Raw genomic sequence first — 17,639 nt, 5'->3', positions numbered from 1 at the left:
AATTTGCAGCAACATGGATGGCGCTGGAAGGGATCATGCTCAGCGAAATAAGCCAAAAAGAAAAAGAAAAATACCGGATGGTCTCACTCATAGCAGGAATCTAGAGAACTTAAATAAGGGACCAGGAAAATGAATATAAGAAAGTGAAAATCAAAATCAACAGAAAACTATGAACCAGAGACACTTTTTGGGGGGTGGGGGGCGGGAGGGGAAGGATTGGGGTCAGAATGGGGCGTTTGCAATTGTATGGGGGAATATAAAAATAAAATTTATTATTTAAAAAAAAAAAAAAAAAACTATGCTCCTTACAGAGCTCTTCACTCCTTCGTTTGGGACTGTGGCAAATCCCAAACACTGTTTCTCAGAATGAGCTTACTTAAAGGAAAAACCCTGTGGGGAAAGAAATATAAAGAGTTGAACTTTTGTTTATGTTAATACAACACAGAAGAAACACATGGGAACTTTCCTCAGTTGAAAGGTGGAATGCATCCTCTCTTGTTGCTCCTACACTAAAAGCAAGCTTAAAATTATGTGTTTCCTGACATAAAAAAATTAAATCAAGACTGACTGAACAGCTACTACATAGAAGTCTTAACATGCCACATGGAGATACAAAGGTGACGCAATTACACCTTCCAAGAGCTTAACATTTAAATGGAAAGGGACAGTTTTCAAGAAAGAAAGAGGTCTAATAACACAATTTAGGACTACAGGAAGAGGAGATTCACTTCTAGGAAAAGGGATACAGCGAACCTGAGGAAGGTAATAGCATGAGTAGGATGCTCACCTTGGCAAAGCAGCAGGGAAAAGACTCACAGTATAGAGGAAGAGCATGTACAAAGGCCCTGCGGTGGATGGAGGTTGTGTACAGCATTTTCTAAATGCCCTCACTCCCCAGAGATTACAGCACCCCCACCTCCCGTGTGCAGCTACACAGCACATCCGGACCTCTGGTTCTCCTTGTCAGATGCAGGAGGCAGACATCAAGAGTGAGTGCAGAGTTGCCAACATTCAACATTCAGATCTGCTCCACATGGTCATCAAATCTGAGTATTCACAAAGCCAAATGAATCTAATTAATCATGAAGAATTAGCAAAAACAGTGGATTTGGAAGGCTTCTGAAGTTATGTGGGGTACCTTTAGGATTATGGATCATACCCCCAGAGTTGTGGGGAATGCTAAGCTCAAGAAACATGGGCCAAATGTGTTATATAACACAGAATGTGCATGGATTTTTAAGGCGGTATGAAAGACTTCAAATGTCCTCCCAAGTTTGTGCAAAGGGGCAGTGTATGGGGCAAGTTCTCTGCAGCCTTAGTGTCAGGAACCCTAGTTCCTTAACAGACTTAAGGCACGCTGGTTCTAGCCCTTGACCTTGGACAAGCCTCTAGTCTCAGTTTTTTCAGTGACGGACCTTTAGGGTAGGAGTCAATATCACTGAGTTATCCTCCTGTTCAACACAGCTGAGTCCTCAGTCCCTGACCTGGGTACTCACCTCTTGTTACCTTTTCTATGTGAGCATCTCAAAGCATCTAACTTTTCCTTCTGTTCTGTTTATGACAAAATAACCAAATTCAGTGGAACTGGAACAACTACAAAACTTGCATCTTTTTCAAACCCTTTCTGTAGAAAAATAATTTTGTGATCATGCTTAAAATGTTAGTTATGGGGAGGAGGAAGGTAGGGAACAGGTGGGGAGCAGAGTGCAGTGGAGGACTGTGGGCACTTTGGTGGTGGGAAAACTATGGTGATGTCACCCGAGGGGTGAAATCCTATATTGTGGAAAAACAAACAAGGATGTTTAATAAATGAAAAATAAGAACTTTTGGTGAATTTGCAAAAGCAAAACTATGGGAATAAGTATACAAAAACACTCTGGAAGTGCACAGGGAAAACTATATTTCAGAATAGCTTTAGTTGGACCTAGTTGTTATTATTAACAATTAATTGCTCTGACTTTGGACTTGCTATCATAGCCCTGACATTGATAATGTGGACCAAGAGACAATTCTTGAGAAAGCTCAAGTGAAGACAGTGTGGGAGGGAATCCAGGGTGAGCAGAGGAGAAAAGGGGGGAGGGTGTCTATGATTCCAATTGCAAACCCCATCAGCATCAGAGAAGGAACCTAAAAGAACAGAAACCAAGCGAGCTGCTTGAGGATCGCTGCTCTACCATAGTTTGAATCAGCACCTTCATTAATTCCCTTTAAGCAGCTTCATTCCTGAATGCAGGGTGTAGTCTGGGGGACTAGTTGTGTAGGGAAGACAGGAGTATTTGTGGAGGCCATTGATTCCCTTTTGTTTAACAGAAAGAAAATATTGCAGAGAATATAGACAACCCTCAGACCTCAGCATCCAGTGATAAAGAAGCCCCCAAGAACTCTTAGCTGGAGAGACCCACAGGGGTTCAATGCACCACCTGCAATACTAACTTGCCAGAGGCCCCTGGACAATATTCATTCCTGCAACTGATTTGGAGGAGGCTCTTGGCTTGGACAGATGGGAGGTGACGGGAAGGAAGGAAGGTTGGGAGGAGGATTTGCCTTGGACAGAGAAAGAGCTAACTAGACTCTAAGGGGGGAGGTTTAGAAACCAGCTGACATCCAGATGCAGTAAAGTTCTAGGAGGGAAAACATGGAATATGGAAGTTAAGCTGAAAAAAAAAGGTAGGGGAAGGAGACAGAATGAGGTAAGAGACATAATCTAGAAGTGACCCCAGGAGTTCAAGTCCAGTTTCACCTCCTGCCCTTTGGCAAGGTCCCACCAAGACTTTCATGAACCCAGAAAACATTGGGGGTTGAGTTGGGCTGAGGGTGTTCTCAGCAGAAGGGATTTGGGAAGCAGGCACACTGGAGGGCTGTGTCCAGGAAAAGGTAGTTTAGAATGTCTGACTTTCCCTTTCCTCGCCTGGGAAATATAAACCTTCATCAACGTGTAGAATAGTACAAGGATTAGACCAACATTCCTCAAACTTTAATTTGGGGATCTTGATAAAAATACAGATTGACAGATTAGATCGGGGCTGGTTCTAGAGATTTAGCATTTCTCACAAACCTGGCACTGATGCTGCTCATTCGGGGACTACATTTTGAGTAGTGAGGGGTTAAGATGACAAGGTTTGTCATTTGTGACAACATGGATGGAACTGGAGGGGATGATATAAAGTGAAATAAATCCGGATAAAGGCAAATACAGGATGATTTCACTTAAATGTGGAATATAAAGAACTGAAGCAAAGGAACAGACAAAGGCAAACCCAAACCAATCCTTGGAATCTGACTTCAGAACTGAGGCCAGCAGAAGGGTAGAGGAGGCCCAATGGGCCAGGGTGCTTTGGTGGTGGGTGTGGTGTGGTAGCATAACATCTGACAAGTGTGAACCTATACTCCTCAGTCACATACTGTGTTATAAATCAATGTTACTTCAATTTAAAAAATACATACATAAGGCATGAAAAGCCTGTAGCTCGGAACTTGAAGGCACTCACTAAATGGTGTTCTCTGATTCAAGAAACAGTCGGCAAGGGGCCTCTAGGACCTCACAAAGATGGTGGTGATAATGGCCCACATTGTCCACACAGAAAGAGTCATGGCAAGGCAGGCACCACGTCTTACAATTCTCACAACAGTCCTATGAGTTTATCCCCACTTTACAGGCAAATCCACTGAGGCCCCAGTGCCAGATGACATGCCCAGATGACATGAAAGACAAAGGCAGAACTTGAAGGCTCATTACCCAATTCCTTCCCTCATTTGCTGATCCTAGTTTGAAGGAAGTAACAGTTATCGAAAACAGTGGCCCACAGGCCTCAGGAGCAGATGATCCACAGTCTCAAAAAGGCTCTGTGTTGACAACCCAACACATTCTTCAAAAAACAGAATGTCCTGGGCCTCCCTGGTGGCGCAAGGGGTTAAGCACTGCACTATGATGAAATCCACAGCCTCTGCAGCATGAATTCAATCCCCAGCTGGCCAGAGAGAAACCCACATGGTGAGGCAGACCTCTCCTGTCTTGCTCGCTGCTCCCTCAGCAGTGTATTCCAGTCAGGCTGCCTGTTCTGTTCCCCACCCTGTCTCTGGTGCATCGTCCTCCACCCCCCACATCTCTGGCCTGTGCCCCAGCTCTTGTATGCATAAAGAAATAAATCTTTTTAAAAAAAATCAAAAACAAACAATGTTCTCCAACTTTTCTAAATTCTGAAATTATACCAAAATTTTTAAATTGCCAAAAAAAATCCCTCTGATCTTCCTTAAGGTTTTCATCTTCTGAAGCTGATTATTTTTGTCTCCATTTCATTGTTTGCATTTTTTTCAGATCAATACACAGATATATGAATTAGGGTCAGTTCATAGATCTATCTCATAGTATTGTTAAAAAGATAAAATGAGTTAATACATGGAAAGAACTTAGAACAACTAAACTCCCTTCCTGTTTTTGACCTTTGAGTTAAAATTCAGCTACTGAAGGAGGTCCAGCCCTTTAAGCAAGTTACTTAACTTCTATGCATCTCAGTTTCATCATCTGAAAAATGGGTCCATAAGAACAGTTATCTCATTGGGCTGCAATAAGGATTAAATGAATCAATATATGAAAAGATCTTAGAACAGTGTGTGGATCAATAAACATGCATTATTTTCCTAGAATGTGCACTAGATTTTTATAAAGAAAAACGACGACTGAAACCTGGCACACAAATTGCCTTTTCTCTATGGTTCTATTTTTTGACGTTAAAAAATGGGACAAGGTCCTCCCCAGTGGTGCAGCGGGTTGAGCGCAGCACTGTGAGGCTGTCCGCAGCCTCTGCAGCACGGGTTCGATTCCCGGCCAGCCAGGATGATGCCCGCATGGTGCAGCGGACCTCTCCTGTCTTGCCTGCTGCTCCCCTCAGCAGTGATTTCGGTCCGTCTGCCTGTTCTGCTCCCTGCCTGCTCTGTCTCTGGTGAATTCTCCTGTGCCTCTGGCCTGTACCCCAGTTCTTATATAAAGAAAATAAATCTTTAAAAAGCAATTTAAATAAAAAAAGGGATGAAGTCTTACGTTTTGAGACACAAAGCAATTTGACAGGGCTTAACAAAGGGATTAGGTACAAATAGTCCAAATATTATTACATAATTTAAGGCTGAAAAGACTAAATAGATGGCTTAAAAATCTTTTTAACATCTTACAGCCTCTAAAAATATTTAAGTGGATTGAGAAAGTTAAGGCATCTGTTTATATAATTGTTTCAAATTGAACAACCATCATTTTTCCACAAGAAGCATGTGAGTGCTGTTCTGAAAAAATAAAATAACATAGACGTGAAAGACAAAAGCCCCACAGTGTCAAAGAAAGCCCTTGAGCAGATAATTCAGAAGAAAAATTACAGGCTATTCCCCGTCTCCAAGCTGGATTCCCCTAAGGATACAGCACAGAGCAGAGGAGGTTAACAACTGCAATATGGCCAGCTCTGAAGAAAAGAGGATTTTCTGAAAGGCCTTGAGAAAGGGGCTGTCGTTTTTATAGTTTCTCTCCTTGCCAAAGTCACCAGCAATGAAGTCATTAGTTATATCCGAGCTGGCAAGCCCCATTTAACATCCTTTCTAACTTGTTACATTTAAGGAACAGAGTCATCTCCCAGTATCTGGGGGGCAAGGATGTGTCCGGGAAATGGAGAGCGGGGGGGGCGGATAGAAATGACAGGACTGAGGCTCACGTATATTTAAACTGGCAGGTTCTTTTCACTTATCTTTACATCCTTTTACTCAGAAGCCAGAGCAACTAAGAGGGCAAAGATATCGCAACGAAGGATCATCCCTCTGTGGATTCAGCAGCGCTGATGAATATTTGGGGGATGTGACTGTATTCTTGTGTTCTCACTCTTCAAATGTTAGGGAAATGCCCTCCTGAAAACAGATAATTACACTTGGAAGGAAGCCTACTTGCAAGCCTCTCTCCATTTTGGAGCTGAGCAAAATGAGATTCAGAAAGATAAAGACATTTTTCCAAAAGCCCTTCAATCATAATAAAAGGAACCAAAGACAAAAACCAAGAAATTTTGTCCATCCTTCCCCCCAGTTTGCAGGCTGCCACAATTTTACCTACTGATTCTCAGAGAAGCACATTCACAGCTGTGTCAGACAAATCTCTCACCTATCCCTTCTGTACACCACAACCTTTAGAGAAAATGAAATGGTCTAACACAACTGACTTCATCAGATATGAAGCCAAACCACTTGACATTTCCCTTTTTGTAAGTCAAAAACAGTTGAATATTGAATATTGATGATGCCACTTGCTCACCTCGCTAAAATTTATAACCAGCCTGGGAACCTCTTAAAAAAGAACCATCCATCATTTTGCAATCCTCCCAGAGATACCATGAGAATGTGTCATATGGGTTTCAGTTCAAAAAGTAAAGTCTGGAGAACAGAAAACAATTTGTGGTGTACAAACACACTTGAACAATTCAGAAAAGTTGTGAAACAAAACAAATTACATGACATAGATTAATAAGGAAAACAGACATTACACTGAGTGAAAGAAGTCAGATACAAACCAGTGCATGAGAGGATACCCAACATATTCAAAAGTCCAGCATGGGCCCAACATGTTGATTGTAACAGAGGCAAGAAGACAGTTATTCTGGGGGAGCATCTGATGTGGGAAGAGACGTGAGGGAAACCATGTGGAATGCTGAGAGAGTGCAGAATCTTGAACCGTGTCTTGGCAATGAGTTTAAACACACACAAAAACCCACCTAGGGGCCTCCTTGGTGGCACAAGGGGTTAAGACACAACCTATGAAGCTGTCCGCAGCCACTGCAGCACAAGTTCAATCCCCGGCCAGGGAGCTACCCACATGGTGCAGCAGACCTCTCCTGACTCGCCCACTGCTCCCCTCAGCAGTGTATTTCAGTCTATCTGCCTGTTCTGTTCCCCACTCTGTCTCTGGTGAATTCTCTTACCCCCCCCACACACACCTCTGGCCTATACCCCAGTGCTTGTATACATAAATAAATAAATCTTAAAAAAAAAATCCACCCAGCTGTGCATTTAGAATCAGTGCATTTTACCCACTATCATAGGAGATGTGATTTTAAAAAAAGACAATCCATGGAGTCCCATGAGACAGTTACGCATGGTGGTTAAGCACAGACCCTGAAAGTAGATAATTTCAGTCTACCACTAATTAGATCTCTGACCTCTGGTGATTGCTTAACCTCGCTAAGTCTTGGTTTCTTCTCTCTGAAATGGAGACATACAATCACACCCCCCTTGTGGAGACTAGGAGATCACTGAATAAGATAATGTTTATAAAGCACTCAGCACTGAGTAAGTTCTCAAGGAAGAGCACTAACAGTAGAGCCCATGAGAAGACCCCCACTGCTACGACACACACAGCCCCTCCCGGGAGCTCCTCCCCCCAACAGCAGCTCCACAGCCCCGTTCCCCAGCAGTTACCCACATACCAGCAGAGCATCTGGGAGGTTGTGCCCCTGCGTGAAGGTGATGATGGTGGAGTGGATGTCCAGGGCACTAAGCTCCAGGATGGCCGTGTTGATGGCATCCGTGTCGTAGGCCCAGCCCGCCTGGAAGAACACAGCCACCTTCCTCATGAGAAGGCCCGAGCGCACACGCTTGAACAAATGTCTTGCCATGAACTTCATGGTGCCCCCAAGGTTCCTGATGCCAGATGACCGTGCCAGGGGGATCGTCTCAATGGCCTGCAGGAGTGCGGGTTTCCCCTTGTAGTCTGAGAAGCGGATCAGGTAGTCCGTTTTGGTACTGTAAGAAACGATGGCCACTCGGGCACCTGTGGGACAGTTACTCTCACTTATTTCCATCTTCATCACCAGAGATAATACAATGTTTTTCATCCTCTCAAAATCCACCTGGGAGACGCCATTTGACATGTCCAAGGCGAAGACCACTTCGGTTGGGAACACTGGGCATTTAGAAACAGCTGGAGGTGATAAAAACACAAATTGAAGATTTTCTGTACTGCCCCTAAACAGGAGAGGACTTGAGTCAGAAGAAATAATATTTACCTGTTGAACAAGCTGCAAGAGAATTGTTTTGGAGAGAAAAGACACTGTTAGTTTATGTTGGCAGTGGCATTTTTTCCAGATGGGTCTTTCAATATGAAAAACCACCTCCTTGGAGATACTCAATCAGAAATTCTACTTGTTATCCAGTACCCAGTACCCCAATTTCTGGCTATGTATTATGGCTGCCCAGAACAAACACTACATTTCCCAGTGGGGGCAGCCATCTTTACCAACTGGATAGTGGAATAAGAAACATGGCAGGGTCAACTTTGAAAAGGCATCCTTCTCCTTTTCTTTCCTTTTCCTGCTGGTTGAAGCCTGACATCAAGAACCATTAGGTGATTTGTGAAATAGCACCCTTGCCCCATTGGCAAATTAAGACAAAATAAAGAGCCCATGTCCTTAAACATCACGGAGTTCCGTATCAACCCTGGACCAGCTACTTCCAGGCTTTGATTTGAGAAACATTTTTGTGTCATTTTTACTGAACATTGAGGTCACACTCAACGCACCCTAAATCTAAATAATAGACCCAGATATTCTGAAGCTGTGCAAATATCTATTTATACACGTTTATATGTCAAAAGCTATATATATTAATTATAAACTATAAGTGTGTACATGAAAGTTAATAATTTTTTGTGGAAAAATGAGGACAAAAATTAAAATTAAACTTAATTCATCACATATATAAATAATTTGTTTTATTTCATTTCCTAAAGGTTGAAGCTTCGGATATGTACTACCCCAAACTTTTCTTTACTTAGTCAGTGAACATCTATCTTTTTCCAGACATAAATTTAGAGCAGTATCTCTATTCTGCTATGTAGGTATCTTATGTTTTTATTTTATGCCAACATCTCTTTGGGGTGAGCATACTTGCACATGTATTTGTGTATATCTGTCCAGATACAGTCCTATACAAATCTCTGTGACTGTGGTTTTTGATATACATTATCCAATTGCTCTTCATAGAGTTTGTACCAATTTACACCCCCAATGGCAATCTGTTCTTTTGAATACACTTCCCAAATTTAGATAGGGATTTTTTTTTTGTCATTGGAAAAATTTCCAATTTGAGAAACTAAATAAGCATTAATTATTTTAACTTGTATTCTTTGACTTGTTGGGAGGTCATTTTTATAGGTTTACTGCCATTTGTATTTTCTTTCTGAATCCTCCTGTTCATAAGAAGCACCAAGATACAGACATTCAGGTGTATAATTAGCACAGCATTTCATGAGCTGCTATATTACAGAATTCTTCTTCATCTGAGATGATGTGCTTTCCCGGCACGTCATTTTGGAGACGACACTGCAGATCACAGACCCAAGGGGAGACTGAGTCAAACATACAAATTTGTAAGAGTCTTTCAGGATGGACCCCCAAACCTCAAACCACCCCCAAACCTCAGTCCATCTCAAAAGTCACTCTGTCCCCAATCCATGATCCAGTCCCACTTCAAACCACTGGTTCCTTTAGCGCCTCCTTCAAACTTACGGCAGTTTTTTCGACTGAACTCAACAATCTCACAAGGCTGTTAGGTAGAGAAAGAGAGGAAAAAGGAAAAGTATTTAATTTGAAGAACAGTCTTCCTCATTCTCATGACTTAAGAGATTGGGCACATGGATGTTATCAGTGCAGATCTGAAGCTTTTTAATCTACAACAGAAACCCCAAGCATTGGTACAGCAGATTAAACTATCCAACAATGAATATTTCTGAAGCCTGGAAAAACTCCCGTACTATAATATTTGCAATGATGCTTTTTTTCTTTACAAACATTTTATAATGAAAAGTATAAAATATATAGGAAGAATACAGAGAACAGAATAAACACTTATGTTTCTCAGTTTTTTTAAAGTGAAATATACCATAGAATATTAACACATAAAGTAAAAGTTTGCAGGGCATATTTTAAAAATGACAGCAATTGTCCCTGATAATTCACTTGAGTTCTGCCGCGGGAGGGGGCACCGCACATAGCTATCTTTCAAAGTCTTCAAGTTGACTACCCTAATAAAATCATTTTTCTGGAAAAAAATATTTCTGGTTGCTGAGGGAATTTTCAAATATTTAATATATTCCACATGCTATCTAGTGCCTATGCTACGAGAGACAGGTAGATAACGTGTACTTATTTTCTTAACTCTGCCTCACGAAGCAACAGATAAAATCTGATTCTGTAGAAGGTTAAAACCAGGACTCTTGGCACAAGAGGACAGAAATGCCTTTAATCTTTGGTCTTCATACTAGCAATTCCTGGAGCATAGCTAAAGAGTGTTTGTCCAGATACCCCTAACACCTCCTAGAAATCGGCTTCTTCCCTTTGGCCCCTTCTTCCCTGATCCCAACCTGCTCTTCGGTTTCCTCCACCCGCCCCCCTTCCTCAATAGGATTTTTGCACTTGGGAGATAAAAAAAATCCCTAACTTCTTAGACTGTTCTCAGGTATGCTATGAGACATAAAGGCCTGTACTACACCTGTGTTGACTTATAAATACTTTACAGGCAATTTTTGAACTTTACAAAAAGGCATGTTGCCAAAAGGTATATCTTTCCTTTCATGTCAACTAGTGTTACTCAAAAACATCCGGATTCCCTCCAGGATTTAAAATATTATTCTAATCTTTATATGTGACTTGGTTATAACATTCCCAGAGTAAAATTTATAAAGTACAAAGAGAATTTTTAAGAGGAGAAACTAAAAAATCTTTACAGATTTCTACTTTGTGAAGGTAGAAAGCTTTGTGAAAAGAATAAAGTCTCGAATTAAAATCTTCACCTACCATCATATCTGTCACACCTTTGGGGCCCTTGACACCCTAGAAAAACAGACACTTGGGATTAAAATGCAGGAATCTGAGGCCCAACAAATTATTGTCTCAGAGTTGGCAAGAGGTTCTAAGAAAGTTGACCACAGCACACAGATCACCATCTGCCCTTCCGTCCTGGCTCTCGAGTTTTGCCTGACCCCTTAAGGAAGGTCGTCAGAGCACCTACTTTGTCCCAGACCTCACAGTCCAGGCGGCCCAGTAGATGGTATGTAAAGATTCTGAGGCCAGGTCATTTTGAAACCATGGTATAGTTTAGGATGAAACTCATAGGCACTCTGAAAGTAGATCTCCCCTGAGTCCCCTTCTACGAGCCGCCCACACTACCCATCTCTGTGCCAGTACTAAACAAGTCTTCACTGGAACCCTCCAGAGGAGAGATTCTCGACTCCAATCATGCTGGGAGAACAGAGATCTTTGCTCTTATTTAGACTCCACCTGGGAGTAATTTGTGACTCTGGGCAGGTCACTATCATCTCAGGTTTTGCTTCCTTATCTGTAAAATGGGCAAAGGTGGTCCTTCTAAGATTTTTGATGCTTTGATTTTGCAGTTTCTGAGATGCTAAATGCAGTGAAAGCACCAGGTTCAGCACCCAGATGACCTACTGTGCCATCCCTCATGTAATTACAGCCTCACCCCTGGGATAAGGCATAGAACAAAGCAACAACAGCCTCAAAATCTTTCCTTGTGTTCCAAAGAGTATTCCAGAAAACTTTAAAAACATTTGTGAGTTTGCGACCTTTTCAGTTAAGATTAAATAAATGTCATATTTTGTTAGGTTTCCCTGTTTTTTACACAAATGCTATTCATCTTGCTTACATTGATAAACTCACACTCCAGTGACTTTTATGTGTCCTCTTATGTATTCGTTATGTGTCTAGACAGACTCATACATCTCCAGCTATTGCTTCCCAGTGTTCAAGTAAAAAGTACATGTATTAAGCAAATACGCAGTGTAAACACATGGCGCTGATGCCAGCAGATTCGACCGTTCCTCATATAGAACCTTCGTGTGTCCCAAACATTCATTGCCTCTTAGAGATGCCTCTTACCTAGTCCTCCACTTTTACACAAAGATTGAAAATAAGAGAAAGGCGAAATTCCCATGTTACCATTGGTCCTGATAGTCCTTGGTCACCTGGAGTTCCAACAAATCCAGGAAAGCCAGCATTGCCCTGAAAATGACCAAACAGGGGAGTAAGCTTCCTGCCTTGAGTAGAAGTCGCTTAAAACTATCAGACACACTTTGAGATATCAAGTTGCCACTGAACCTGAGGCCCAACAGGTCTGCTTATGGGCCAGTTTATCAACTGTGACCAGTGGAGTAAGTCACAGAGGCTAGAAAGAGGTCTCTTTTGGCAAGCCATCTAAATACCCCCATACCCAATTTTAGCCAACACGAATACATACACACACATACTACCAAAAATACTCTTAAAGGATAGCTTAATACTTAGTTGAACCTCCAGGTCATATAACTAAAAGAGTGCAGGAAATCTGCATTGAGAGTCTGGCATCAGAAGAAAAGAAATGATCCTCTACCTCCTTCTGGTTTTTGGTGTCTCTAAACAGGTATATCAGCCATGGGCTCACTGTTCATCTTATAGGTATTTGAACTGACAGAATTATCTGCACATAACTGTTGCCTCATCTTGTATTTGAACCCAGAGAGATAAGCTTAGCTGAGCAAAGCAATAGTCAGCAGCAAGCCAAGTTGGACATAAATCATAACTTTCTTTGTATCCTTGCCATTTTATAAAAATACCAATTACTGGTATTTTTTTTTATTTTAGAAAATACATGTTCTCTTTCCTTTTCTCTTTTCTTCACTGAGTGCACCCATGTCCTTTTCCAAAAAGGCCTCTATGTCTATCAGCTAAACATTACTGAGTAGTCAGCCATCATAGATTTACTCTTTCCAAAAAGAGCTAGCAGTTAATTGAGGTGCTTCAAGACTGAATATTCAGAATCTAAAGGAACAGATTTTTAATGGTAGACGCTACAAAGCGCAGTAAAACTTGAATCAAAGTCCACTAAATCAGCAGTCATGGTCCTGTAGTCTAATCCTAAAATACCTAAGAAATCGTTAACACTTGGAAGAATCTTAAAGCAACAGCAGTGTTTGTTTTCATTGATAAACTCACACTCCAGTGACTTTTATGTGTTCCAAATGCCATCTAAACTTAACACACAGAGGTACCCCAAAACTTGTTTCTTTGAAAGGCTGATAATGCATAACTGAAACTCCAACTTGAATTTTCTGCTGTTAAGATCTGGTGAACTGTATTCACATTCAGAAGGCAAATGAGAACAAGACTGAGCAGAAGTGGGCAGCCCGAGGAACGTGTGGCCCATCCACTGCCTGAAGAGGACACAGGCTTCCATTAGAAGTCCATTACCACAGTGGAAATGTGCTCCTGTGAGCAGACTGTCATGATGTGCGCCTCTGAAGATCTTGAGAAGTTTAATTCCTGGTTCTTACCCTTGTCCCTCTGAGGCCCTTTGCCCCCTTCTCTCCTTGGCGGCCTGGGTCCCCAACTTCTCCCTTAATAGAATCAAAGCAGAATGTTGAGTATAAATAAAAACAAATACAAACTAGCGCTGCATGCTGCATACCGGCTGCCGGGCCAAGGGAGAGCTCTTCTTACTTGTGCCCCAGGATAGCCAGGAAATCCAAGTCCACCCTAGTGTCAGAAATGAGAAAAGGGTTAGTTTAATGCCATGTGACGTAAGTCTCACTCTGACATACCTCAGAGAAAAAGAAGGAACTATAATTTTGAGGAAATAGATTCAAAATATCCAGAAAACTGACTATTGGAGCCGTCATTATCTTGAGCTACTCCCCAGTGATCATATTTTATTTCTGTAATTCACTGTGAAACTGACAAATGGTTGTCACAAATTGATCCCCCTTCTTAAGAGATTGTGTAATGAAACTTCATTCTTAAGCAATTTTCTCTCTTTGTTTAATGAACTGGAGATCTGATCCAATGAAAACCAAGGAAGGGCTACTAAACTGATGAGCCCCAAATACTTCCCCTTTCTCTGCAGTCCAAAGAGAGACCTGGACCCCTGAGGAGGGGTGGCAGTGTCCTCAGTCTCTGACCAGCACACCCCTGGCCCTAGCAGTAGAGGAGAGAGTGTTTTTGTTGCTGTTAGGAGTCCAAGGCTGAGCAGATACTCATTGTTAGATCAAAGACATACTATAAAGCCACTATGCATTCAGCAAATATGTACTTGGCACCTATCCTGTACCAGGCACTTCTCTGGGTACTGGGAATTCAATGGTGAGCAGACCAAAAATTCTGCTACTGTGGAACTTAGCCAACTAGTGAGAAAGAATGAGTCAGGGAAACAAAAATGCTACTCCCAAAGGGGAGTTTAGAGAGAAAGCCAAGCAGATATGGGAGAAAAGTATTCCAGGCAGAGGGAAGAGCAATTGAAAAACCCCGAGGCAAGAGTATGAATGTGGGGTGTGTTTGGGGACCAGTGAAGCAGAATGACGGGGTGACAGGAGCAGGAGAAGAGGTCAGGCAGTTAACAGAGGGGCCAGAGAGCGCAGAGTCTTAGAGGCCACAGTAATAGTGGATTTCATTCTGAATGGAACTGGGAGGCACAGCTGGGCTGAGTCAAGGAGTGGCATAAGCTGGCCATGTGTTTAAAAGATAGTTCTGGCTCTTGCACAGTGAACAAACTAGAATGGAAGCAGGGAGATCAGATGTGTGGCTAATGCAGTAATTCAGGTAGAAAATCATGATGGCTTGGCCAAGAGGACGGTGGCAGCACTGGGCACAGTGATGTGATGCTGCGTCTCTTTTGAAGACAGACTCACTATTATTTGTTAATGAATTAAATTTAGGGGGTGAGAGAAAGAGACATGTGAAAGATGATGTAACTGGGTTGAACTGGGTGATCACTGAGGTCCCCCTCTATACCATCATTTCCCAGATATTTACTAAGAGCTTACTGTGCTTAGGACCTTTTCCTGGTGGATAAAATGGCAGTGGTGCCACCTTGCAGTCACAAGGGAAATGAAAAGGCAGAGAAGCCAGCAGAGTCCTCACATTGTCGTGAGCGCCAGTGAACAACCCAGTGACTTTTTTTGTTTTGTGAGGCAATAAATAAAAAGCAGACTGAAGCACCCAAAACAATAGTGGCTACTGACATCTGATTTGTTTGAAAAGCTTCATGTGACTTCCATGCTTCACAACAACTATCGATGACCCATGAACTACATGTTAAAATACCAACCTCTTATGGGAATGGCAGGTATTCAAAAAGGTTATATTTAAATGCAGTCAGTGAGCACCTACTCTGTGTCAGCCCTATTTCAGCAACAGATAAATGAGTCCAGTGCAATCTTGCTGTCAAGTTCAGAGACTGGGAGGTAGATGTGTGCATGGATAAATTCTAACACAACCTAAAAGGAATGGGGTCACTGTAGAAATACAATGTGCTTCAGGAACACAGAGTACAAGAAAAAAAAATTCTGTGTGAGGAAGTCCAAGAAAGCTTCCAGGGGAGAAGATGATAGCTGAGTCACTCTAAAAAAAACACATAAATATTGTACACAAGAGGGAGATAAAGATGGGCACCCTGAACAGGTCAGAGTGTCAGCAAAAGGCAAGGAGCTGGAGTGCCCAGGGCTAGCGAGCCCAGAGCTGGGGTGGGAGTATCTGGCACAGGTGGAAGATGAAGTAACAAGTTTGATTTTCAAATGAGGGCTTGACAAACTCATCTTTTATTTTGTAAGGAAAGGTCTCTGGCAACTACAACGTGTAATGAACAACATGCAGAAACCATCTGTGGCGTACCACATGGGCAACGATCCTTACTCTAGTAAAACAAAAAGTAAAAACTACAGTCCTTAGTTCAGAACATTCTGCAAGGTAACCCTCACCTTTGTTCCCTTTCTTCCCGGACGTCCATATCCATCTGGACCAAGAGCACCCTGAGAAAATGACACAAGATGAAATACAGTCATCCAGACCATCCCTGAAAGCAGATATATCGGCAGAGCAGGGAGGTGAAGAAGGCAGCAGGGGTTTGGTGGAGGTTTTTCCTTCCTTTATAGGATAAAGAAGTGGCAGGCTTTAAAACTTTAAAAGACCAAGATATAAGCTCTTTGCATTATTTTCCAAAAATCATAACCACCTTTACAGTGAAATCCTGGAGCAGCAAGATGACACCATCGTTTTAGGAAGTCAAATCACTGTAAAAGTTCCCCTTGACTTTACTTTCATTGTACAAGAAACAAACAATGGCATTCTCCCAAATTTGTCTGTCCCCGGGAAAGGTCAGTAAGAATATGTTTTGTGTCACTTTAAATGATAAGATTGTAGTAAAGTTACACAGTGTTAACGTCATCATCTGAATTGAGCGTACATGTAAAACATTACTTGCCCAATACTCCATTTATAGAAATTTTATCCTTTTCTCCCACCTTCCACATTTAAACTTTCTCTTCTTAAGCCTACTCCTTTTTCTTCACCTTGCTAAAATGCAATTTCAGTCCAGAGTGCTGGATCATATACAGAATTGTCAACCAATGTTGCTTCCATTAAAAAAAAAAAATGTACAAAAACTACTATCGGCTTTTCTGCTGCTGCTGAAAGAAATCTCAGAATATGAGTTGTAGGAATATGATACTCTGTCACAAAGCTAAGTCCGGTAAGGTAGTTACTTGAAAACAGTCCTCAAATAACCATTGTACTCTCATGTTCAGAGCCATAACTAAGGTAAAAATATGTGGCCCTGTTTTAGGAAGCACAATCTGTTAAGTAAACCTTTCACGATCCTTGATGTCCAGAGGTTATTTCTATGTTCCTGGATAATCAAATCTGTGCCCTTAAAGGTTTATAATGCTGACTGGATGACTTGTCTCGCTGGAAAAAGTGTTGTGTTGAACACCTGGAAAAGAGACTCGAATGCTTGTAAAACGTCTCTGTCAGATAGAAAAGGGTCACTAGCATGTCCCTCTTCAACAACATGTGAAAAGGCCAAAACATTCCTGAGACATCTTTGGATTCTGTGTTGATAAGAAAAGTTTGATAATCCTGGACTATTTTTTTTTAAGATTTATTTATGCATACAAGAGCTGGGGCACAGGCCAGAGATGTGGGGGTGAGAGGATTCACCAGAGACAGTGGGGAGAACAGGTACACTGACTGAAATACACTGCTGAGGGGAGCAGCAGGCGAGACAAGAGAGGTCTGCTGTGCCACGTGGGTTGCTCCCTGGCCGGCCGGGGATCAAGCTCATGCAGCAAAGGCTTCACATGGCTTTACAGGCTGCATCTTAACCCCTTGCGCCACCAGGGAGGCCCAATCCTGGACTATTTAGATTCACCACCATTCTAGTGATAACATAACACTGAGTTTAATTCAAGAATACTAGAATTTTCTGTTAAACAATAGATACAAATGAGAAATTCAACTGAGAGTCTGGACTGATAGATAACAGAAGGGGGAGATATGGAGTGGGCGGGGGCGGGGCCAGGGGGTGATGGACGGACGGTGTTAAATATGCACCAAAAGTTAAGTATAAATATTTGGTAGTGATCATGATGTAGTGTTTACAGATGTCAAATTACAAAGTTTTACAATTGAAACTGATTTAGTGTTATACAAAAATTTCACCTTGATAATGATAAAGTTTTAATTTTAAAAAGAGAAATTAGACTAAAAAAGAGAAATTAGACTTACTGGTTGCCCTCTTGGTCCTTGTCGACCCTGTGAGCCTTTTCTTCCTGGATCACCAACCTCTCCCTTTAATAATAA

The 17,639-nt window shown here is 41.9% G+C and overlaps 1 protein-coding gene across 1 annotated transcript in view; it reads right to left on the bottom strand.

The window, feature by feature from the left end:
• Nucleotides 1–17,639, bottom strand: part of LOC311180155 (collagen alpha-4(VI) chain-like) — a gene marked incomplete at its 5' end in the record, with an annotated part of 74,150 nt that overhangs the window by 11,273 nt on the left and 45,238 nt on the right. The window contains 9 exons of the mRNA XM_084247815.1: nt 7,449–7,942; nt 8,028–8,039; nt 9,528–9,564; nt 10,815–10,850; nt 11,973–12,035; nt 13,343–13,405; nt 13,509–13,544; nt 15,761–15,811; nt 17,565–17,627. Of these exons, the coding sequence (XP_084103941.1) occupies nt 7,449–7,942; nt 8,028–8,039; nt 9,528–9,564; nt 10,815–10,850; nt 11,973–12,035; nt 13,343–13,405; nt 13,509–13,544; nt 15,761–15,811; nt 17,565–17,627 (855 nt within the window). The remainder of the gene's footprint in view (nt 1–7,448; nt 7,943–8,027; nt 8,040–9,527; nt 9,565–10,814; nt 10,851–11,972; nt 12,036–13,342; nt 13,406–13,508; nt 13,545–15,760; nt 15,812–17,564; nt 17,628–17,639) is intronic.

This window comes from Talpa europaea, assembly GCF_964194135.1.
Source record: "Talpa europaea genome assembly, chromosome: 11".
NCBI lineage: Eukaryota > Metazoa > Chordata > Mammalia > Eulipotyphla > Talpidae > Talpa > Talpa europaea.
The sequence above is the reverse complement of the archived record's forward strand: the minus strand, read 5'-3'. Positions and strand labels throughout refer to the sequence as shown.